This window comes from Podarcis liolepis (genome assembly GCF_965112155.1).
Source record: "Podarcis liolepis genome assembly, chromosome: 15".
NCBI lineage: Eukaryota > Metazoa > Chordata > Lepidosauria > Squamata > Lacertidae > Podarcis > Podarcis liolepis.
The window spans coordinates 28245259-28271072 of NC_139566.1; the positions used below are offsets into that span (position 1 = coordinate 28245259).

The window sequence follows — 25814 nt, forward strand, 5'->3', positions numbered from 1 at the left end:
TTTTACTTCTTAAAAATAAGTTTGTCTCACATTACTAAGGGCTAGAACAACTTTCAGAAATTTTCAAGTGGATTATGCATGTGACTTTCAAGAAAGCCTAGTAGCTAAAAGAGTTTTGCATTTAATAATTAAATGTTAAAAAAGAGAAATGTGAAAGGAATACACATCTGCTTAACTAAAACACTGGTAATTTCATCTTTCTTTGTAAGGTCTTAAATTCTTCCTTGTAAAAGTCTGTCTTGAAGTTGACTAGTTTAACACAATTCCCTACAAGACCCTCTGAGATCCTATGAACTAATGTCGGTATGGTGTACTGGAATGCACCCGGTGGAGGTATAGGTATAGGTACACTTTCCCTTGGACATTCTCAGTAATACAAAACCAAAGAGCATTCTTGGGCATGTGACCTAGATGTTTATTTCTTTTGATTCTGGTCATTTTGCTCCTTTGACCTAAAAGTATCATGCAAACATTGTGGGAATATGAGTATTGTGTTTGATTATTCATTATGACCATAAGCTCCCCATGATTTCATTGATAAAACTCTTGATGTTGTAAAGCTGAATTGCGGCTATGTTTATTAGAATCTCAATATTTATGTTACAACTTTAAGTTCAAGAATACAGTTATTTGCATTTTCTAGTTGAAGAGTATTCAACTCTTAGGCTGCAATCCTATACACTATTACCTGGGAGTATACTCTGCTGAGCTCAGTAAGTCTTGTTTCTGAGTAGACATGTATCAGATCGCACTATTAGCCACTGGAAAGCTATCTTACACAATGTTTTAGGCCTAGGAATTAGCATTCTTCAGATATCTTGGCTTGTATTTAAATACTAATGAAAAGCAGACTTATTGCTTAACCTAAACATTATTTAAAGGATGTGCTATATCTACTTGCAGATATTCAGTGACTATCCTACTAAAATTGTAACGCGTGATAGAATTAACATAAAGATAGTCTTTCACCTTTTAAAAGGTGTGCTGCTTTTAAACTCTGAATGCGGGTGGCGCTGTGGTCTAAACCACAGAGCCTAAGGGTTGTCGATCAGAAGGTTGGCGGTTCGAATCTTTGCGATGGGTTGAGCTCCCATTGTTCAGTCCAAGCTCCTGCCCACCTAGCAGTTCGAAAGCACATCAAGTGCAGGTAGATAAATAGGTACCACTCTGGCGGGAAGGTAAACGGAGTTTCCATGCGCTGCTCTGGTTTGCCAGAAGCGGCTTAATCATGCTGGCCACGTGACCTGGAAGCTGTCTGCAGACAAACACTGGCTTCCTCGGCCTATAGAGCGAGATGAGCGCGCAACCCCAGAGTCGTCCCCGGCTGGACTTAATAGTCAGGGGTACCTTTACCTTTACTTTTAAACTCAGATATTGAAATCCTACATAGAAAGCTTATCCTACCTTACTTTTGTAGAAGAAACTTCTTTTTTTAGATACTTATATATGTTATTGAGATGTTTATTTTATTTATTATTTCTTCCATAAAATTTATGCATTGCTTGATTGTTTAAAAAAACCTTCAAAACAGTTCACAAAATCGATAAAACAATAAGATTATCAATAAGAAAAATTAACACAATAATTTGAAACTTTTGAAAAGCTAAAATAACAACAGACTAAAATTAAATTAAAACTCGCATCAACTTTCTAAACATCTGGGAAGCTTATCTAAACAAAAATATTTTTAGTTAATCATGTTTAATTCAATGACATTTAATTCCAAGTACACATGCATATTTTTAGGTTGCTACCTGGTCATGAAATATTTGTGTCCTATTACACCATTTGCTTTAAATAACATGGGAAGACTTTAGATTTCAGGCAATGAGATCCAGTAATTTCAAGTTATGCACAAAGAGGCAGAAGTGATATTTGATATTTAATTTGGAGTTGCAGTTGCTAAGAAGTCATTGCTGTGGAGTTGGAAGGTGCAAGTTTTTCTCTCCAAATGTTGTAGAAATACTTCTGTTATGTGCCTTGGCTTTGTGGCTGCCATTTTTGGCATATAAAAACTAACCATTTCATTGAAAGTTACTGTTTTTAATGTTTTTTTCAGATACTTTCCAAGTAAGAAAGGGCCGGGGTGCGGGGGAGCTTCTGACTACTGGTTATCATTCCGTAACACTAATAAGACTGTTGGTATTTCTGACCGTTGCTTTCCATCTCTGTTTGTTTGTTTTAAGAGATTTCTAGACTGCCTTTTAGGGCCATAGTGTCACAAGGTGACTTCCAGTATTAAAAAAACACACAATGGATATATGGAGAAGATTGAATGTTCCCATAGTGGAACTTTCCAGGCTCCTTCCCCCCCATGATACCCCCTTCTGCTGCTGCCCCCCCCCAATGTTCCTAACTGTTGAAGGATCCTCTGAAACTGTAGAATGGAGCAGGGAGGGCTTCAGAAACCAAGGGAATTTGGTGCTGCAGAAGCAGAAGTAATTTCTCTGCCTGCACAAAACTGGTAATGCCCAAGCAGGAGTGATTTTTCTGCTTGCACAAGACATCTTTGGATCCGCACACAAACACACACACTCCATAAGTGAGTAGACCATGACAGCAATAACTTGATTAGTAACCGCCCAACATAGGAACCACACAAACAGCTAAAACTATTATATGTCACTTCATACTGGTTCAGTTAAACAGAATTCACTGTAGTGACAACCACTAGCTTAGATGTCTTTAAAAGGAGATTTGCAGATTGAGAAAGCTGTTGAGTTTTAGTGTTGACTCTGTACAAAGAACAGTTGACAGGCCCCAGTGGGTTTTATTATCTAAAACATAGACAGTAGATGTTATAAAGGCAGCCAGTGAAATCTGGGCAAACATGGGCATGGCCTGTGGGAAGTGCTGGACTTTCTACATGGCCTGGTGCAAATGACCTCAACCAGCACAGCTGAGGAGCAGGGAGAGGAAGGCAAGCAGCACAGAGTTGCTGTGGGGGCAAACTGCAGGGGAGCACATACTCAATCCAGATGAGAAGCTGCCAGGTTGGAGGCTAGAAGCAAGAAAGGGTTAGGCTTAGGTAAGCAAGCTTGGGGAGCCGAACCTCCATCCCAGGGAGGGTGGTTGGGTGACCCCAGGATCTAGTAGTTACTCTAGTCAAGAGAGAGGAACATGTGACCTGCCAGCATTTCCCCTAGCTGCAACAGCCCTGTCACTGGACCAAACCCTGCTGTCTAGGAGACCTAGTAACCTTAAGGGGGGGGTTGTCACTTTGCTCCATCCCTGTGGCACTTGGGGGAAGAGACAGACCTTCAAAGAAAAGCATGAGCAAGAAAGAGCCAGTGGAGAAAGAGCTCAACCTTTAATCCTGAGGAGGACAATAAACTATAAGCCTTTGGCTAGACAGACCTGGAAGCAGGAGATTCTTTAACTAGAGAGGCCTCCAGCATTGTAAACGTAACCACTAAGGGCTTCTTCTTGGGGGAGAAATGGAGGTGAGGAGGTTGGCATGCTTTTGCCTGGGCAAATTCCATAATTGTTTCTCTCCTGTGTAAGTGGAAAACTGAAGTTGTCTGTGGCATCCTTCCATTGTGGGACACTGGTGACAATGACCCTTGGGTCATGCTGCCTGGAATTGAAAGGGGCAGAAATTCTGACAGCCCCTTTTGGGCTGGTTGGTTTAAGGCCATGTTCAATGTTTCCATGCCAGGGAATTCTAGATTATCTTTGCATGACTTCATTGAATGTGATCCTTCTTTTGGATAAAAATATTAGTGCGTGTAAGATTCCTATAAATAGTATAGAAGAAAGATATAACAGCTGAAGTCCCTATAATATTTTGCTGTTTTGTCCATATGTACTCACCCATTGCGTTATTGATGGGCAATATTCAAGTACCGGTAATTTCAATTCCCTTTTGCTTTATTATATTTTATTCATGAACTTTTTTCAAGATTTACATCAAGCATTAAATATATCTTATGCATTAAATTATGTTATGGCTGCTTAATTGAAGAACTGCCTACCATTTAAGTACCATTTTATTATTAATCCTTGATTTTCATTCTATTCTCACTACTGTAAATGAAATACCTTCAGACTTGTCCTGTCCATGCTTTATTCCCAATGAATAAACTACAGTTTCTAGTTGAAAAAGTACAAAATAATTGCTCATTTTGAGCTAATTGCATCCTTCAAGTTATTGCAAGTGTTATTGGAAAATTATGCAAAGATAGTTGTGCTGACAACCTCAGTTCATAAACTGTTAATGAAGCAAAAGTTTTATCTTGACAGTGGGCATTGGCAAGGTCCTTCTCTTGTAATGTTGTGGCTGTTAAACCTCCTCACTGGGGCTGGCAGGGGCTGATGGGAATTGTAGTCCAAAACATCTGGAGGGCATCAGGTTGGCAAAGGCAACTTTGAAACAGTATGAAACATGCTGTTAGAGATTGTATTTGTCCTTAATGTTATTACAATTCTTTTCTGTTTCTAGATTTGTTTGTAAATGCATATCAAACAGGTAGCCAAGAATGAAGAAAGCTAGCCGGAGCGTTGGTTCAATGCCCAAGGTGCCTGGGATAAATAAAATACAAACGGTGGAAAAAGTCAAACCAGAAAACAGTTCCACAGTATCTGCGGTCACAAAACTTTCAAAAACTGGGACAGCATCATCATTATTGAAGGTATTTTCTTGTTAGTTTTCTTTATTTAGACTTAAGTAATTGAGCTGCTAGGTAATGTAGAGCAAAACGGTGGGGCGGGCGGAGACTGGAGGCATGGGATCCAAATGTTGCAACGTGTGCTTGTGTTCAAGACTGACCCAGCACAGTTCTAGAGCCAAGTCAAAATGCAGCTGCAGTACTCTGAAATCTTTTTGACAATTCAAGGCTCAGATACTACTTTATATTACATTATAATTAACTTAACAAGCATAGTCAGGATGTTGTTGAGTTCTGTACAAGTCTCTTCTTTGCATATCATACCATTCTCTGTTGTCCCGAGTTAAGGAATGTGAAGGTGTGGGACCAAAGCTAGAACCTAGACTATTTCCCAAGACTTGTGAACAGAAACAGACAGATCAGGAAATTATTGCTGTCAGCTGATGACACCTGAATACCCATGTTATGCTCATGTTGTTATGTTAGTGTTGCCTTAATTTGAGTGAGAAGCCTACTACTAGAATAAAAGAGTGAAAAGAGTGAAAAGACTTTGTCCAGTTGTGTTAAGTTTTAGGATGGTGGCAATATGTTTTCTTGCATATGTTGTCACACGAATAAGTAAGACTGCTTATCTGTTTCTCACTCTTTCCACTCTGACAGATACCCATGAAAAAGGAGCATGTTGCACATAGGTTCAAAGCTAATGGCATCCCAGCCTTTGAATGCCCTCCTCAGGGCTAGCTGCCCGACACCTACTTTTAGCAGTTTCAGGTGCAGGTGAAAGGTAGTTTTCTTTTCCCAGGCCTAACTTTTAACCTCCCTGATGCTTTTGGAATACTGCACAGCGTTTCACTGTTTTAACATATGTTTTGTTGTTTGGCCCTAACCATGTATGATAAGGCAGGTTATAAATATATTAAATACGTTGCCTACTTCAAAAGCGCAGGGGTGAACATGAACTGATGTATCATCAGTATCCCTCTGCTCAGGACCTGACTTGAATCTTTGCAATGTTGATATAACACTTTCCATCTGCCTCACATAAGGATAATGATGCATTACTGAGAAAGTAATACCCCCCCTTTTTTTTTTAGATCAGCCAGTTATGGTCATCAGAATATTTTCCTCTTAAGAGTCAGTTTAAATAGTTTCTTTCTAAGATCATAATTTGGTTTGAAGTTACATCAACAGGTGATTCATTTTTGCTCTTTGTCATTATGATAGCTGAAGGATGACAATCCAATTAGGTGTTCCCACTGTAGGAGGATTTATACATCCAGATGCTATAGCAAAATAGGGGGAGGGGCAGAGAGAAGGGACACCAGTATTTGGTGTCCATTTCAAGTCATCATTTCTGATTTTGGTTTGCTGGATTTAACACAAATCCAGTTGTGATAATTGGAAGACTGACAATTCAGGCATTATACCAACCATAGTTAAGGTGTGATGTTTGACTCTTTAAAAGAAGAAGAATTATTCAGTAGGCAGAATACTTCCCACTGTCAAAGTAATCATTCCATATTTCCTCATTTGAGCTTGTGTTTTCTTGACAGATGGGAATCTGTTGCTCTTAAGGAAGTCCTAATTACCAGACTTTGCATCATCTCATAGAAAATTATGAACCAGTGGTGCAAAAATGATTTTAATAAGTCCCACCGCGGTGTGAAAAAACCTCTCTTTTGCTTACTGATTCTATTTACATTACATTTCAGCCAGTTCTGCCTTTCCTGTGTGTTGAAAAAGCCCTGTGATGTTTCTTACGCTTAGTAGAATAGTAGTGTTTGCTCTTGACTGAAGGAACCTGTTCTGCTGGCTGTGGAGGTGGTAATCTAGACTAGACTAGAGGCAGTCTGTGGGCAAGGTAGGGAAAAATACTGTGTTTATGTACGGCAGAAGGAAAATGCTGCAAACCCCAAACAAGAGAGGCCTTAGTGTCCCAACCTGTCTGATTTTCCAGGTGTTGTCTTCTACCATACCCTTCAAGTATTTAGATCAGAAAAATATTCCTGTACACTAGTCTGCTTATGGGGAGGAGTACATCTCAGGAGGGAGGGAGAGACTGTAGTACAAAGCACTGGGAGAAAGATTCTTTAGTCCATTCAGTAGTTTCTGCATTTAGAAACCCAAAGCATGACTAATGTTGTTGAATTTTTTTCAGTTTAGATTTTTCCAGGCTGAATCATGCTCGAGTTTTTACAACTTGACCTATTTGGCTCAGTAATGCACAGTTGTTACCTACATAGCATGTCTATAATTAATCGACTTAACATACCTTTTTACTAGGTGTGGTAGAAATGCAAACTGGCAGGAAGTTTCAACCTGTATGGTCTTGCTGGCACAAGTTCTTGGTTATGCCAGATAAACCACAATAAGAAATTATCAAAGGATGTGCAATTTGCTCTATTGTATCTTTGTGAACCATTAATTTCTTGAGTATTTAAACATCATGAGGCCTTTCTGAATAGATTAGATGTGAGTGTTCTCAGCTGCTGGTAATGCAAAACCAAAGATTTTCTTAAACCTCTTCTTGCCGATAAAGGGTTGCAATAATAAAGATTGCAGTGCCTGAAGAAACATAATTACACGTGTAAGAATGACAAATTGTGCTTATAGTGAAATTGGTTTAAACGTCTCCAATGAAAAACATTTTTAGTGACAAAATGTCTTCTTCCAGATTCAGAAACATGGCATTTAAAAATAAAACCTGACACAAACATTGCAAACCAACTGTGGCATTAAAATAAGCATGAATCACAACCAAAACATTGCAGAACAACACCTCATATGTAATATTGACCAAATTGAATACTGAATTTGATACTTATTCCATGAATTCAGAATATTTTTATGTATATGTAAAGTTTTAATTATATCAATGTTTAATAGTTTTTAATTATTTTTCCATGTTTTTAGCTGTTATTATTTTTATTTGTAAGTTTAATAATAGTAGTAGGAGTAGTAGTAGTAGTAGTAGTAGTAGTAATAATAATACAGTGGTACCTCTGGTTACATACTTAATTGGTTCCGGAGGTCCGTTCTTAACCTGAAACTGTTCTTAACCTGAGACACTACTTTAGCTAATGGGGCCTCCTGCTGCCGCTGCACCGCTGGAGCATGATTTCTGTTCTCATCCTGAAGCAAAGTTCTTAACCCGAGTTACTATTTCTGGGTTAGCGGAGTCTGTAACCTAAAGTGTATGTAACCCGAGGTACTACTGTAATATAATTGAAGGGTTGGACTAAAGCAGATCTCAATGATTAGTTGGTTCCATGATGTTGGAGCTACTGCAGAGAAGGCCCTGCACCATGTCTCAACCAGTCCCACCTCTATTAATGACTGGACTCTGAACAAGGCTTGGTGTCCGGTTGCCAGAGGTGGGTGGTCCATGAAGAATAGGCAATTCCTTGTCAAAATAGGCTGGATAAAATTGATTCCTTGATACAGCAGTTAGCGTAGGAATCCCGTAGTAATGCCACATCAAGGAGTAACCCCAGGCAGTGTACTTGGTCCTTCAGAGTTGGTAAGACACCTTTGGTTCACAGGCATTCCTACTTCTTTCAGACATTGGAAAGGAATTTGTTCCTGGTTTGTCTTACACGCAGTCATTCCAGGCTGCCCTAAGGCTCATGCTCGCATAACAGAAGCTGCTTTGGGAATCTTTTGTTCGTGGATATATTCAGCAGCAATTCCCATTCTCACAGTAGCTGGAGAAAGTGGTACCAGGGTGTCAAAAATTGATGCTGCTTTTCATGAATTGCTCATTTGCACTCAAGCTTTGCCATGCAATCATGGGGGCAGGTGTTGCCAAGGATGAGTGAGAATTGTTGCTGTATAGGAGTAATCCATATTCTGCTTTCTTAAAAATGAAAGTTCTGGAGTATTTTTAACAATTAAATTTTATATTGTGCCTATGCAAAAAAAAAAACTATTTTCTCCCCTTTTAAATACATGGATTCATCATGTATTAAATGTGAATTTATTACTAGCTTTAAATGTGAATTTATTACTAGCTTTATATATGAAACTAGTCTTTTTTTTTAACAGTGACTTAATTTTGAGTTGCTTCTAACCTTTGTACCTTCTGTCAAACCACCCTTGAAATTTTATCCAGACAAAGAGCAATGATGATCTTTTAGCTGGGATGGCTGGAGGGGTTACTATGAGCAACGGTGTCAAGGGAAAAAAGAGCACTTGCACTTCGACAGCGCCTTCCACTGCAGGGACCACCATGAACAACCTGGAGAATAAATCCAAGTCTGTTACAGGTAAAGAAGCATTTGGCCTTGAAGATGTTCTCTCTGCCCTTTAGACGACAACCCCATTTGTCAAACCATGGTTTGTTTTACCATGAATTGTCCCACAGACAGTCCCACAAACCATGGCTTGTTTCCCCAAAGTTGGTTTTGTTTCCAGTTGCTTGTGCCTTTATAGCTTGATGAGTGCCTGGAGTAGGGTGGTCAAACAAACCATGGTTAAGGGAGGCCAAACCTTAGTTAAAACTAGCCAAGTTTGTAATCCTTTAAGTGAAATTAAATTACCTTAGAAGTACATTTTTGGATCTCTGTTTCACTGCCTCTGTTATGGAATGTATATACATGTCTGTTACTAATTGATTTCCAAGTATGTAGATGAGACTTCATTGTCATGTGATACCTCCTGGATACCTCTTGACTTGTATAAAATCACATCGTTCCTTGCCAGCTTAATATTTTTTCTAACCTTTTAAAACAATGCAGGTACAACTTCTGCAGCAAAGCGTAGCACTTCGGCTGGGAATAAGGAATCCAACTCTTCGCGAGAAAGAATTCGTGACCGTTCGCGGCTGACCCAAAGCAAAAAATTGCCACTAGCAGGGCAAACAAGCAATGATACAGTCCTTGCAAAACGCTCCCGTAGCCGTGCTAACCCGGACTCTGATATTCGCATGAGCAAGTCTAAATCAGACAATCAGATCAGTGACAAATCTGTTCTGGAAGCAAAAGTAAAAGATCTTTTGACTTTGGCCAAAACAAAAGATGTAGAGATCTTACACCTGAGGAATGAGCTCAGAGAAATGCGTGCTCAGCTTGGCCTAAATGAAGATCAGTTTGAGGGAGTTGAGAAATCTGAGGAGAAAGAAACCATCGTTGTCCACCAGCCAACTGACGTTGAGTCCACATTATTGCAGTTGCAAGAACAGAACACTGCCATCCGGGAGGAGCTCAACCAGTTGAAAAATGAGAATCGGATGTTGAAGGACAGGCTAAACGCATTGGGGTTTTCTCTGGAGCAAAGGCTGGACAACTCTGAAAAGCTGTTTGGCTACCAGTCTTTGAGCCCAGAAATGACAGCTGGAAGCCATAGTGATGGTGGGGGTACCCTCACTTCCTCAGTAGAAGGTTCTGCCCCTGGTTCAATGGAAGATCTTCTGAGTCATGATGAGAACACCTTGATGGACAATCAGCACAGTAACTCCATGGATAACTTGGACAGTGAGTGCAGTGAAGTTTATCAGCCGCTCACTTCAAGTGATGATGCCTTGGACGCTCCATCCTCTTCAGAGTCTGAGGGTGTGCCAAGCATAGAAAGGTCAAGGAAAGGGAGCAGTGGCAATGCCAGTGAAGTATCTGTGGCTTGCTTGACGGAGCGGATACACCAGATGGAGGAGAACCATCATAGCACAGCTGAGGAACTTCAAGCCACTCTACAGGAACTTGCAGACTTGCAGCAGATTACACAAGAGTTGAACAGTGAGAACGAAAGGCTTGGTGAAGAAAAGGTTATTCTTATGGAGTCTTTGTGCCAGCAGAGTGATAAGTTGGAACATTTTAGCCGGCAGATTGAGTACTTTCGCTCCCTTTTAGACGAGCATCATATATCTTATGTTATTGATGAAGACATGAAAAGTGGGCGCTACATGGAGTTGGAGCAACGCTACATGGACCTTGCAGAGAATGCACGCTTTGAAAGAGAACAACTCCTTGGCGTCCAGCAGCATCTGAGCAACACTTTGAAGATGGCAGAACAAGATAACAAGGAAGCTCAGGAGATGATCGGGGCGCTAAAGGAACGGAATCACCATATGGAACGAATTATTGAGTCGGAACAGAAAAGCAAGACCGCTCTAGCAGCCACTTTGGATGAGTACAAAGCCACAGTCGCCAGTGACCAGATCGAGATGAACCGGCTGAAAGCCCAGCTAGAGCATGAGAAGCAGAAAGTTGCTGAGCTGTATTCCATACACAATTCTGGTGACAAATCGGACATACAAGACTTGCTAGAAAGTGTCAGGCTTGACAAGGAGAAAGCAGAGACGTTAGCCAGCAGCCTGCAAGAGGAGCTCGCTCATACGCGTAACGATGCCAACCGCCTGCAAGACGCCATTGCAAAGGTAATGTTTAAAAAATGTAATTAAAGAAGAGAACATTCCAAATCTTGTGTTCTCTGCAGCCTTTGGGGGAGTATGTGAAGGCATGTGGGAGGGCGGGGGTGGGGGGACAATTCAAGCAGCTGATTTAGACATTAGCCAGATCATGTTGACTGCATGGTTACTTTCATGAGTCTTTTAGTTTTATTCCTGTTAATAAACTTAAATCCTGTGCTTAGAATTGAATTCATGACTCCTGGGGCTGTGTTTTCTGTAGCATGAAACTGTTGCATGCTGGCTGTTTAGTTTGCCCTTATATCTGCAGTGAGGGTGGGGTTGATTGTTGGTATGAGCAGACTGGTTGATACACAGCATTGAGGGTAGTTTTATGCTGATTTGTCACTTCTTTTCTCATAATTCACAAGACAGTTGACTGTTCGTAGATTCAGATACAGCTCAAGTTTTACAGCTGTGAGGTTTGCTTAAGCTAGTATGAAGCCTTAACTCCATGCACTAACGCATCCTTACTGATTAACATTATAATAGATTACTTGGCACTGCCAAATGTCAGAGTTGGTTTATTTAAACCTTTCCTGATTGAGTTTCTTTGCTACTTGTCCATCTTGTGGTATCATAAGGATTTTAGCAAAGCCTTGCAGCTGGATTGAACCAAAGGAGGCTGTTCTAGTTCAGCATCCTGTTTCCCACAGCCAACCTGATGCATCCTCTGGGACGCCTAATAGCAGAGCATGAGGGCAATAGCTCTCTTCCACAGTTGTTCTCCAGCAACTGGTGTCCGGAGGCATGTACTCCTGCTGATCCTGGAGGGTAGCATATCCATTATATTACTTTTCTTTTTTTCTTCCTTTTCATGCCAAAGAGACCTTGGAGGTGCATAGCAGTCAATAGATTGTCAAATCATACTTGTAATGGATGGAAGTTCCACAGCCAGGGTACCACAAGGCAGAAGGCACTATTGCAGGTCACTGCATAGTGTGCCCCCAATCATAGATGCTATCTTGAATAGGGCTACCCTGTCAATCTTAATACCTGGTTATCAAATATTGGGAGAGACATTCCTTCAAGTTCTTTTAAGTGTAGGGTTTTAAATATCAGAACCTTAAATTGGACTCAGTCGAAATAAAGCAGCTGGTTCAGTTCTTTAAGATCAGCGTAATAGGTTTCTCAGAGGTCTGGCAGCTGTGTCCTGCACCACCTGGAGCTCCTGAGAAATCTTCAAGGGCAGCCCCACATACAGCATATTGCTGTAGTTTAGTCAGGAAGCTACCAGAGCAGGCTTCAAATTCCTTGATGACTTTTCCCAATTGTCTTCATATATATGTTAAAGAGCTGGAAGGTGAGATGGAACACTGCAGGTCTCCACAACACAAGTGCCAAGGGGGGCCATGCTGTTCTCTGGTAGCAGTCCTGCAGATAGAAGCAGAGCCACCATAACACAGTGCTCCAGAAGAGTAGCATGATCATTGGGAGTAAAAGCTGCTGAGAGGTCCAGAAGAACTAAGTCACATTCCTCCTCCTCCCAATCAGGGTTATCACTCAGGGCAACTGAGACTGTTGAAGTATGTAGATTGAAATGAAATCTAGATAGACAGCGTTCACTGTAGCCAACATGACAACAATGGCATTATGATAGCATTATCATCCATACATTTGTCTAATTCCCCTTTGTAGCATTCCAGGATGAGGGCCATCATCACACCTTAGGGCAGCAGATTCTGCAGATTAATTGTGCACTTTGTGAATAAGTACTTCCTTTTGTCTGCCTTGAATCTTCTGCCGTTCATTTTAACAAGATGACCCATTGGGTCCTAATATTATGAGAGAGGGAGGGAGAAAAAGGGCCCAGCATGAGGAAGCAGGACTCTGAGCTGGACTTAAGCCCTTGGCCCGAAACACAGACCAGTCCTGCTCAAAGCTACTTGAGTGGGTTTCTGTCAATTGTGTTATTTGGGAAAGGCATTCACAGAAGTAAAATGAGAGTTTGTGTGCATGATGTGTGTGTTTTTTAACCAGATAGAAGATGAATATAGAGCTTTCCAAGAAGAAGCAAAAAAACAAATTGAGGACCTGAATATTACCTTGGAAAAACTTCGGACTGATCTGGATGAAAAAGAAACAGAAAGGAGTGATATGAAGGAAACCATATTTGAATTGGAAGATGAAGTAGAGCAGCATCGAGCGGTAAAACTCCACGACAATCTCATTATATCTGACCTGGAGAGTAAGTAGTTTTTGTTTCAGTTACACTTTTTGGTTGTAGTTTCTACCTATGTTTTTTTTTTTTAAAAAAATGCATCAAAATAGCTTACAGCTGAGTAAAAAACATCAATCATGAAGAGAGGGGGAAATTAAGCGTAATTTGTGTCATGCACTGCAGTTCCCAAAGGATGGTGCTGTGTGCTGAGGTCCGAAGGAGCAAATTGGTGGCTTTGGCCTCTTTCCCTTCATCTCGACTTTTGTCATCTGGATTTCAAAGACAGCCAGAGATGTGACAGCTGAAAGCTCCTAACCACACAGGCAATAGGCTTCCCACATTCCACTTTTTCCAGAAGGATGGTGGAGCCATCACACAGAGAGATGCCCCTTCCATATGCTGTTTTCTTAAACTTGGAAAAGCATTCATCATCATCATCATCATCATCATCATCATTTTATTTGTATGCCGCCTTTCCACATTTAAAAACAATGCTCAAGGCGGCTTACAACATGACAAGATTTACATAATTACAAAAAGTCATAAACAATAAATAAACCACATTAAAAAAAATTACACAACAAATGGAAAACAATTTCCACATAAATCAAAATCTAAAACTAAGAATACAGCATTAATATCACAGTTTAAAATGACATAGATATGTTTTGTATGTTCCAGTCAGGTGCTGCTGATGAAATTTTCCCTGTTGGAAGAACTTGAATATCAAACAAATAAAAGGATTCTTTAGTTGTGATTTCTGCATTGCAGGGGGATGGACGGGATGTTCCTTGGGGTCCCTTCCAACTCTATAGTTCTATGACTCTATGAACACAGTTTTATATACACGTTTATATCAAAATACATAGTCCTCCTTTCTTTTCAGATGCAATGCTCAGGGAGTAACTAGCCTTTATCCAGAAGACTTTGATTTTATCATTAATCTGCTTGGCATCTGTGCCATCATGCAGTCTCACAAGAGTCCACTTTGTCCACTGTGCTGTTCAACAGTTCTATGAGACCCAAGTGTTCAATGTTGCCTGGAGATGTGGAGTAGCATGTCAGTGGAATGCTGATGTTACTCAGCTCAGACCCCACTGGGTTGAACAGCCCTCCCCAAGCATCACTTTCTGGAAACAACCATCCATGTGTGATCGGAAGCACTGTGAAGCAGTGCCACCCACCCCTAACTCAGACAGCCTCTCCAGAAGGATATCATGGACAATGGTATTGAAAGCTGCTGAGAGGAGAATGAATTGGGACACATTTCCCCTGTCTGTCTCCCAAGTCATCATATAGGGCAACCAAAGCAGTTTCTGTGTCAAAGCCAGGCTTGTATCCTGATTGAAATGGATCTAGAAAATCGGTTTCTTCTCAAAATGCCTGAATCTGGTTCACAACTCCTACTCAAGAACCTTGTTCAACAAAGGGAGATTGGCAGCTCGCCAGTAATTACTTAGATTTTATAAATCCAGGGAGGGTTTCTTAAGGAGTGGTTTTACCACTGCCTCCTTCAAGCAGGCAGAGACCACCCCTTCCCGCAAAGAGGCATTTATCACCTCCCTGGCCCAACCAGCTGTTCCCTCCCTACTACTAGTACCAAGAAGGGCAAGGATCCAGAGCACAAGTGGTCGCCCTGACTGATCCAAGCATCTTGTCCACATCCTCAAGCCTTACATCTCTTTTGCCAGCCACAATTTCTGAAGAGGATTAATCTGGCCATTGTAATCTATGATAGTCCCCTGATTGAATTCCAGAAAATGATTTGAAAACTAGGATAAGTGCAGGATACAAACAGGGTTTTAACAGAGGCAGCTGTTTTAGACCATACCTCATCATTTGATTGCCTGTTTACTTCCAAGCCTTATTTCCAGCGCCAGTACTTGCTTCAATAAAACCACTAATGACTTGAGGCCCAGAAACAGCTGCTCCCTTATCCACCAGCTTGTGCCATCTAAGGCCCTTCTCTCAGTACCACCCTTACTGGATATGAAGTGAGTGTCAATAAGGGAGACAGGGTTTTTTTTGGAGGGGGGGTGTCCTGTGATGCCCCTCCCCAAGAAAGCTCCCCTGGCCACACTGCTTGCTGTTAGATAACAGATTAAATAAACCAGCAACAATTGTTCACACAGACCTTTTAACTTGTTGAACTGTTTTACTGATTGTTTAAGCATTTTATTGTTTTTATATAATTGGCATGAAAAGCAACAACTGTAAACTGCACTGGAATCTTTTTACAGAATATAAAAATATTTCCAATAAATAAGATGAAACGGTGGATTGGCTCATTTTCTTTCCCCTTCTCAAAGCTCTGCTTTCAGGAGTGCTGCTTACAGCAAGGCCATATAAGGGCAATTACACAACAGGGTTTCAACTTCAGTGTTTTCATGAAATAAGCATGGGACCTGCTCTTACACTTTGACCCGTCTTATTTCTTTGGGAAAACAAATGTAATTGGTGCGGCATTTGGAGGTGAGGTGCCTTGTTCCCTGTAGATTTGGCACAAGCAGTGATATCAAGAGCCCCACTCAGTATTCTTCTCATGCAACAGGACTTTGTATCCTCGCCCCCCAACAATTGATTTTCAAAGGAGCACAGCTTGACCTATGAAGCTGCAATTTCTGCTTAACTCTGATTCTCCTGTGTTTTCAGTGGGAAGACTGCAGAACAGCTGCTAATTTGGTTGATCCTTTGCTGGTTCTCTGTAAACGCATAATGTAGACAAGCTCTTCATTTGAAATGAAGTCAGTAATCCAGGAAGAAACTGAAAGCTGTATCAAGTGGCTGCTTGTATCCTGTAGTTATGGAAAAGGCAGAAGGATGACACCTTGTGGGACTACTAGCACAGTTTGTGCCCTGGAAAACATTGGAGCACAGAAAACAGAAAATGCAAACTATGGTCATTTTGTTAGTGAATCTGGAGATGATTAAACTTCCATGCAGGAAATATTGGGGGAGAGGGCACATTTGCTCTCACCACTCCTTGGTGTCTTGTTTCTCTCTCTGCCCCCTGCTTGGAAGGGAGATAGAGATGCACATTCTCATCCTCCCCCCCCCCAAAAAAAAGGTGGCAAAAGGGTATGACATATAGTAAAGAAACTGCTAACTTCTGGTATGACATACAATAAAGAAACTACTAACTTCTGTAAGGGCAGAATAAATTTGGTGGTTGTGATTTGCCATGCACTGGAGTTGTGTGGTTGCTTTTTAACTTCAGGCTTTGGTGCCCTAAGATTTTTTATCAGTGGAAGCTCAGTGGTGTAGATTAGATACTTCCCCGTCTCTCTTCCACAAGTAGTAGGGAAAAGCGAATGCACCCCTGTCAAAGGATATTAGCTGGGAATTTATTTTAATAGTGTATACATGAGTAGCCCAGACTGCACAGAGGTTCCCATGTTTGTTCTGGCCTAAGCACATAGTGCCATATTCAACCTTTGGCACATTGAAACATTTCTGCTTGGATGTCTGATGGAACAAGAATGTGTGAGCTCTATCTTCATGGACAGCAATGGAGCAGAAGAGACTTATTATCCAAATTGGGCCTTCGCTTTTTCATTCAACAGTACACTAGATGGCGTACTTGGGTTTTCAAAGCTGACACATACGTATATTCTTGGAATCCTGAACTTTTAACAAACCATGGCAAGTTTTAAACAATTCTCCACTATTTGTAAAGCAAATCTTAAATTATATTTTCTCCTTGTGATTTGCTGTGTTCTTTAATCTTCAAAATCAGCATTATATTTATATATTACCTAATTACCAGGGCTGCAGCATATGCAATATATTATTAATCATGCACTTTACATGCTTTTAATATGTATAATGGTGCAGCACACATTAATAACACAATGTGAAATGCAACCCTAAGTATTATCCCTTTCAGATTTAATGTGCTCATAGCATAACTGAAGTTGAACCTGGTGTGTGTTGCAAGTAAGTTGCTTGTTGTAAGGATTGCTGTGTTGGATCAGGCCAGTGGTCCATGTAGTCCAACATCCTTCTTTCACCTGTTGCCTCAATGGGAAGCTCGCAGGCAAGACTTGAGCACAAGAGCACTCTCCCCCTCCTGTGGCTTCCAGCAACCAGTATTCAGAAGCATTACTGCCTCTGGCACACAATTTAAGAAAATACTGCTTGGAAATCAGATACCAATTTAAGATTCATCAAGGGCTTGTGGGGGTTCACTAGGATAACTTGAGACTTGTGTTGATGGTTTGAGAAAAACACTGCCAGCATAATGATCTATAAAGAGCCTGAACTGAACTGAACTGCATAATTTATTATGGTTTATGTTTCTACTATCTTCCATTTTTGCAACTTGCCTGTTCATATGCAGTTCTGTGGAAGGAATGTTTTCCCAAGCATCAGCAATATACCTTTCAGAAATTCTGTGTGCTCATATCAGATTCCTTCTTGAAAGTGCATGCGGTATTAAGAGGCTTGTGTTAACATCAAAGTTAGTGTAAGTTCAAAAACCTTTTAAGAACAATCCTGAGGGGGTGTGGGAAATACCCCAAATGCCCCAGTGAGGACTGAGCATGCTTAGCGGCCAAGGATGTTGAGTGAAGTGGTGAGGTGCACAGAAAATCTCTCTGTGTGTAGAATGAAGTGCAGTATCATTTTCAGTAAAGAGGATGTAGCTGAGAAGAGCGCTCCACATGAGGACATGGAGTATTGCAAGGTGGTCCTACTTGTATCACCTGTATTTAGCTTCATCAGTATTTCTACTAAAATCACACAGTTCTCAAATCTTCAGATATCTCAAATCTTCAAATATCCAAAGGGCTGTCACATGGAACAAGTTTGTTTTCTTCTGCTCCTGCATTGCATGGTAGGACTCAAACCAAGGGCTTCAAGTTACAAGACAAGAGATTGCAACTGAACATCAGGAAGTGCTTTCTGACAGCAAGAGCTGTTCAACAATGGAACAGACTCGTATCGGGAGGTTGTGGACTCTCTTTCATTGGGAATCTTTAAGCAGAGATTGGATGGCTATCTGTCGTGGATTCTTTAATTGAGATTCCTGCATTGCATGGGATTGGACTAATTGACCCTCAGGGTCCCTTCCAACTTTACAATTCTATGATTCTGTGATTCAAGCAATGAAGATATAAATGAAAACTAATCCTGGTACACAGCCAGTCAAATACTAAATCGGATGTTGGTCATGGTCAAATTGCATACTTTTTGTGTAGCTAATACAAGGCTACAGGGGCATTTTTAATGTGACAGGTTTCACTGTATTTGAAAAAGGCAACCTGATGCAGCTGCAAGGCAGCATTGACTCTGCAGTGCATCTCCCTTAAATAATTGGCTTGGGTCTAGTAATTGTTTCTAGTGATTGATAACATTCAAAAAAGAAAGCACTGTGGTGGGGAAGGTGGAGATACTTTTTTTTCTATTGAAAGCACAAGCAAAGGAAATTCACCTGGGAGTAAGAACCATTGGACTCAGTGGGATTTACTTTTGAGTAACCATTAATAAGATTCTGTTGGTAGTGTTTTTTTATAGACAGCACAGATAATTTTAAGAAAGTGTTAGTGGCATTATCATTTTTTTCACAGGAAAACCATCTCTTGTTGTTGGCATTTTTCCTATGCATACATACTTCATATTATGTGGTCCATGCTTGTTTTTTGTTTTTGTTTTTATAATTAATAGCTGTGAAATGTAGGAGAGGTTTAGAACCAATTCGTTGAACTTCCCTTTGAATACATTAAAGGCAGTAAAAAATTCCTTTGGGCTTTGGTGACGTGTTTGCCGGTAAATAACTTTTTAAAAATATCCACCTGATATATTTGGTTTTGTTTTGCCAGATACTGTTAAAAAGCTTCAAGACCAAAAGCATGATATGGAAAGAGAGATCAAGACTCTTCACAGACGGCTCAGGGTATATAAGCCAGTTCAATATATCATGGTTTGGGGTGGAGGTGCATCGGGTGTGTTATAGCAGTGCCTTTGGACTCCATTGCTGCTAATTATATTTTATTTAAACTGTTTATATCCCACATATCATGGCCTTCCAAAGCTGTAAATTTCTTTTTCTGCTCCATTTTCAGGAGGAGTCTGCGGAATGGCGGCAGTTCCAAGCTGATTTGCAGACGGCTGTGGTCATAGCAAACGATATAAAATCTGAGGCTCAAGAAGAGATTGGAGACCTAAAGCGCAGGCTGCATGAAGCTCAAGAGAAGAACGAAAAACTCACAAAAGAGTTGGAGGAAATAAAATCACGCAAGTATGTGAATGACATTTTGGGTTCATTCATTATATTTTCCTAAAATTACTTTATTTAATCTCTGAAAGTTATTCAGCAAGAAACTGTATAGTAAAATGTTCCTGTCAACAAAAATATTTGTTTATAAGTGTGTAAAACACACAAGCCACTCTACACGTAGGAAAAAGGACAACAGATATTTGCCCTTAAAGGTAAAGGGTAAAGGGACCCCTGAGCATTAGGTCCAGTCGTGACCGACTCTAGGGTTGTGGTGCTCATCTCACTTTGTTGGCCAAGGGAGCCTTCCGGGTCATGACTAAGCCACTTCTGGCAAACCAGAGCAGCGCACGGAAACACCGTTTACCTTCCCGCCAGAGCGGTATTTATTTATCTACTTGCACTTTGACATGCTTTTGAACTGCTAGGTTGGCAGGAGCAGGGACCGAGCAACAGGAGCCCACCCCGTCGCGGGGATTCGAACTGCCGACCTTTTGATCGGCAAGTCCTAGGCTCTGTGGTTTAACCCACTGCGCCACCCGCGTCCCTATATTTGCCCTTAGACTGCACTTTTAAAATCTTTAAAACTTCTGCACATGGCTCTTGGAGATTTAGAAAAATGGCAACTCCATTCTCCCCACTGCCAAAGAAAAAACTCTCAGAGAAGACTGGCAGGTTCCAATAGGGTTACAGGGGCAAGCTCTGTGCCACAGGTCTTCTAAATAGTGGGACATGGTGCCTTTTATGAGTGCCCGCCTTACCTCTAGTGAAACACTTCAGTATGGAGCAAAGTGGCAGGCAGCGTAATTAATTCCAGTGAGCAGCGTCTCTACCTCAGGTAAAGGTTCCATGTTGCTTTAGTATGTACCCTAATGTCTCACTTGGCAGAGTGAGGTACAGAAACACACATTATAGGGTCTTAGTTTCAAGGGTCTTCTGTTTAGTTAGCATGAGTACATTCAATTTCCTAAATGCAGTCCCTCTAGTCCAAATGAATTTGTGGCAAGGCAGGGGGGAAAGAGGAAAGCAGCTGCATCTTCACTGGCTGATGGATGGGGCCATGTTAGTCCCCCCTTATGCACTGCCTGGGAGGCCGTTATGCACTGCCTGGGAGGCCAGGGTAGCAGCTTCTCAGTGGCTGTGGTTTCCTGGCCAATGGCCAAGATTAGAGAGTGCCTCCCTTCAGCTCTGCAGCCCCAGGTAATTTCAACTCAAGGCATAAAAATCCTTACTATATAAATACAATTGATGCCCTTCCCCATCTCCCCTTTCTCCAAAAAGTAATACAGTAGTACCTCGGGTTAAGTACTTAATTCGTTCCGGAGGTCCGTTCTTAACCTGAAACTGTTCTTAACCTGAAGCACCACTTTAGCTAATGGGGCCTCCTGCTGCTGCCGCGCCGCCGGAGCACGATTTCTGTTCTCATCCTGTAGCAAAGTTCTTAACCCGAGGTACTATTTCTGGGTTAGCTGAGTCTGTAACCTGAAGCATATGTAACCCGAGGTACCACTGTAATGAAACTCTTTCTCAAATGACTTTCAGTTTCAAACTTGCTCTCTGGCTTTGTAGCCTGTTGGAAGATTTGACCCACTCCAAGTAGGGTTCCCAGTGTAGCAGATGCCCTTCAGACATGTCCTCATGAATGAGTCCGTTGCTTAAGCACAGTATAGAGGGAGGAATTCAAGTTCCTTAGCAGTGTGCTTGCACTAGAGGATTGGCTTGTGCAAGAGAAGGCACAGGAAGCTGGCATGGTTCTTGTGACTGGTTGTGTAGCACATTGCAACACAATTTCATATTGCACAACACTGGATTTCATATTGCACAACCATTATTCTCACCCTTGTGTTAGCACAGCAGCCCTTGTGCTGGCGGTCAGAGCACTGAACCCATGCCAGATCATTTCATAGTATCTTGACAACTGCCTTCCCCTGATATTCAGGCAAGAAGAGGAACGTGGCCGCGTTTACAATTACATGAATGCTGTTGAAAGAGACTTAGCAGCTCTGAGGCAAGGAATGGGTTTGAGTCGCAGGTCATCCACTTCTTCAGAGCCAACGCCCACTGTAAAAACTCTCATCAAATCCTTTGACAGTGCCTCACAAGGTAATTTGTTTTTTTGTACCTGCATAAACTTAGTGCAATTTTGTTTGGAAGCACCACCATTGGTTCTGTTAGCTCAAAATTTTGAACAGAACAAGCACTCCATGCATACCTCAGTAGAATGTAGCACATTTTTTTTCGAGGGAGCTCCAGCCGGTTGACGATACATGTGGAAATGTATTGGATAATATGTGCTTCAGTTTTGCAAGCCCAAAACCATGCACCCGAGTTTTAAAAGTTTCTTGTTGTTCTGAGGCTTTGAATATATGGCAATCCTTATTTATCTAAGTTTTCAACCTTCTTTTAAGTTGCCTCATCTTAGTCCACAATGGTCTGTCTTCAAAAACTAACTGTTGTTATTATAGTTGAATCTATGTATTTCATTGTTATGCTTCTGTGGCACTTAATAATGTTCAGATATAAAAATTCATCTGGGCTTATAAGTCATCAAGAATCTGTTTACAAAAAAAGGGCACATTTTAGCTTTAGATAAGGAAACTGCTTTTTGGGCAAACTGCATAGGTTACTTCTCTTATATCTTTGCGTTCTTTGCATGTTATGAAAACAGAACTTGGCCAGATTGTGCAGGCCTCACTACAGGAGGACATGGCCAAAATCTAGGATATGTGAAATTGGTAAATAGCTGCCAGTCACACTTGGGTCACTCACTTCAGATGAGAAGATGTCTTACTCTGCAATCTTGTGCCATAAGTGAAAAAGATGCAAAACTGTTGCTCTTAATTGATTTTCCTTTCCTTTCCTTTTTCTGTTGGGATATTTAAACTAGATGTTTTAGTGTTAATTGAATTTTTCCTGTTTTTTAAAGGAACTTGCTTGCTATTAATGTAAGCTGCCTTGGAATAGCACTGCTCTTGAAAGTCTGCTTAGAAATGCTTGAAACCAACCATACTTACCCCCTGTTTATTTTGTTGTTTTTGGTAGTTCCTAGTCCAGCTGCAGCTACAATGCCTCGTACCCCCCTGAGCCCAAGTCCTCTTAAAACCCCTCCTGCAGCAGCAGTATCTCCAATGCAGGTAAATGTGTGTTTACTAACTGGAAGAGACTGTGAAGACTGATGTACAGTCGTACCTTGGTTTTCAAACAGCTTAGTTCTTAAATGTTTTGGCTCCCGAACGCCGCATACCCGGAAATGACTGTTCCAGTTTGGGAACTATTTTTGGAAGCTGAATGTCCAGCGGGGCTTCCACGGCTTCTGATAGGCTATAGGAGCTTCCTGCAGCCAATCAGAAGCTGCACTTTGGTTTCCAAGCATTTTGGAAGTCAAACTGACTTCTGGAATGGATTCTGTTTGATGTCCAAGGTACAACTGTATTGGAATTTGTAATGGTGCTAGCATGATGCAAAATCAAGAGAAGGTTTTGCAGTAAAATTGTGCATTAAATTTGTCATTCATAATTGCATCCTGACCTTCACAAATTTCAGAGTGACATACATGGATTTTCTCCTCTTTTTGATCCTCAACAACCATTAAAGGCAGGTTACACTGAGAAAGTGACTAGCACAGTTGACCTGGTGGCCAGATTCAGATGTAAGGTTTCCAAATCTCTGACATATGGTTTGGAGTGGCAATGAATTTGAATAGTCTTCCACCCATTCCCCTGTCCTCTCTTTAAGCCACTTTGTTTAGTCACAGATATCTGAACCTGCAAACTGAGACTTAAGCACTTCCTACAAATTGGTTTGATCATGGTGGACAGTGTTTGTTTGTAGAGAGTGCCTAAACAGTTTAAAGTAGCACAAGGAAGCAGGTTTAACAAACCAGGAAGTCACTGCTGCAACTGAGTGTGAGAAGAGAATGGAAGAGGAAAGAACATTCATGCTCTTGCTTGTTCCCAATCCACAAAACCATGGTTTGTAAGACCTGGGAGTGTTGCACTTGAATCTGGCCAATGAGCTCCAGCGTGTCCCTAGTTCAAGTTCTTGTTCCCTACAACTGTTATGTCATTTAGCCTTCAAGCCAGTTGAGAGTACTTAGACCAGCAGTTCAGACATGAGGACTATGATTATAGTTAATAGTTATTATTATTCTGTAACTAAAATTCATTAAAATGCCCACCTGCTCTCTCACCAGACCTGCGAAGTAGGCGACCACGTCACATTTTATAAGCAGGGAACTGCAGACTCTAGTACTGTTGTCTATACTGATTTTTTTTTAAATATAAATTCTGATTCATGTTTTAAAGATTAAACACTGTTGGTTGTACTTAGTTTTACTCAGGGTGTAAGCCTGATGAAAAAAATAGTCCACATTGCTGGCTGTGCTGAATTTGAACCTACGTCCAGGGATCACAATAGTGCTTCTGTGTGGGTTTTGCTTGTCTTAATATCTCACCAATAATAGTTCTTGTTTTCCTTCAGAGGCATTCCATAAGTGGACCAATATCTGCTTCCAAGCCCCTCACAACTCTGTCAGACAAAAGGCCAAGTTATGCAGAAATCCCAGTGCAAGGTAGGTGTTTTTTCTCTGTTAACATTATTTCACTAAAGCTCCCCCAGAATTCTCCTGAGGTTAAAAAGAAAAGCACAGAGCATAGAAGAGGCTCTTTTGACACATGAGCTCCTTTTCTTTTGAGTACAGCAAAGTATTGTTCATATAGAGGGCCTAATGTCCTTCATTACCTTACCCCCGCTCCTGCAAAAGGAAGATGCAAAGCATAAAAGCTCAATAACATACTGTTAATTAGGGCTATGTATTATTTCAATTTCCTTCTTTCCATGTTCACCTGATCTGTTTCCTTTTACTTTATGCCAGTTTGCACTGAGCTACACTGGGCAGAGGTGAGACAGGGAGGGCTAGACTGACTTTAAAAAAGGAGAACCACAAGAAATTATACTACCATATGGTCACAGTGGAATAATTGTTTGGGTAACAGGTGCATAGAAGTCATAAAGGCCGCAGTCTTTGCAGATAAGGGTATAGCGCTTGAATATGCTAAAATCAATACTTAATTGGCGCTTGTATAATTAAAAAAGCAAAGAAACGTTTTATTGTTATGAAAGCCACCTTAGGAGCAGGAGGAATTATTTCCAAAGCAAAACACTAAGTAAAGCTAAAAACGGGCCCATCCCATGTATTTGTAATCAAGTAGATTTTAGGAGCATTCACTAGCTGCCTTCCGAACATCTGGTTGTCAGTATGGTGTGCGGGGGAAAAAGGAGGAGGAAGAGGATGAGAGAGAGCCTAAAATAGTACATTCCAGGTACTGTTCTATTATTTTTCTGTTTCTGAGAGTTTGGCCTCCAATGTAGGACAAAACAAAAAACCCCATAAAACTGCTGTTCTCCACTTCTTGATTGTGGCAGAGTCAGCTGGCCAATTATGCATTGCTAAGATCTGTCTGGGCATCCTAACTAACTTCAGGAGGAAGTGAATGATGGACTGGTGCCTGGATTTGTTGAGATGTCCCTTGTACGCTAGTGGAACTGCACTTGATAACTGCAGGAAAGTGTAGGAGCCTGTGCGGATTTGTCAAGACTCAAGAACAAAGCTTGCTGGGAAAGGACAGCAATTTGTTCTCTGCTGCAAAGATATCAAAGCTAGAGCTAACGACCTAAGTTATGGGAAGGTAGATTTTGGTTGTTTGTTTAGATTATTTTTATACACCTGTGCTCAAGCCACAGGACAGTTTACAACAGTATCAGATAGGATAAGATCAAGTAGAATCCATAAAAACACACAGTCCATCAAGTACATAATACAGTAAAGGTAAAAGGTAAAGGACCCCTGGGCGATTAGTCAAAGGTGACTATGGGGTTGCGGTGCTCTTCTCGCTTTCAGGCCGAGGGAGCTGGGCTTTGTCCACAGACAGCTTTCTGGGTCATGTGGCCAGCATGACTAAACCGCTTGTGGCGCAACAGGACACCGTGACAGAAACCAGAGCGCACAGAAACGCTGTTTACCTTCCCACTGTAACGGTACCTATTTATCTACTTATGTTGGTGTGCTTTCAAACTGCTAGGTTGGCAGGAGCTGGGACAGAGCAAGGGGAGCTCACTCTGCCATGGGGATTTGAACCACCGACCTTCGGATCGGCAAGCCCAAGAGGCTCAGTGGTTTAAACCACAGCGCCACCCGCATAAAGTAACTCACCGCAACTCGCTAAATAGCAATTTACCAATAGCAGAATCAACTAATCCATTTATCTTAACAATTCTGTGGCTGAAGAATGGTTCAAGAATGGCACCAATGCCTATGAGTGGGTGGTGATGTTATCAGAGGCCTTCAGGCAGAGGAAGGGATATACTCCCTCTGGAATTCCTTTGTTGTACAGGGGTTGGGATAGCTGGCCTATAACTACTTGTGTAGCTCTT

At 41.2% G+C, this 25814-nt stretch overlaps 1 protein-coding gene across 2 annotated transcripts in view; it reads left to right on the forward strand.

Annotated features, from left to right (window-relative positions):
- SPECC1L (sperm antigen with calponin homology and coiled-coil domains 1 like) overlaps positions 1 to 25814 on the forward strand; it is a 51150-nt gene that overhangs the window by 4740 nt on the left and 20596 nt on the right. The window contains exons 2-10 of one of the 2 annotated variants that reach the window (XM_083478501.1): positions 4442 to 4631; positions 8719 to 8872; positions 9344 to 10977; positions 12988 to 13195; positions 18988 to 19061; positions 19231 to 19406; positions 21322 to 21485; positions 22425 to 22516; positions 23862 to 23952. In XM_083478501.1, the coding sequence (XP_083334627.1) occupies positions 4479 to 4631; positions 8719 to 8872; positions 9344 to 10977; positions 12988 to 13195; positions 18988 to 19061; positions 19231 to 19406; positions 21322 to 21485; positions 22425 to 22516; positions 23862 to 23952 (2746 nt within the window). In that variant the 5' untranslated portion in view covers positions 4442 to 4478. Of the gene's footprint in view, positions 1 to 4441; positions 4632 to 8718; positions 8873 to 9343; positions 10978 to 12987; positions 13196 to 18987; positions 19062 to 19230; positions 19407 to 19844; positions 20277 to 20833; positions 21486 to 22424; positions 22517 to 23861; positions 23953 to 25814 lie in introns of those variants that run through there. The other variant, XM_083478502.1, reaches the window with a different exon arrangement.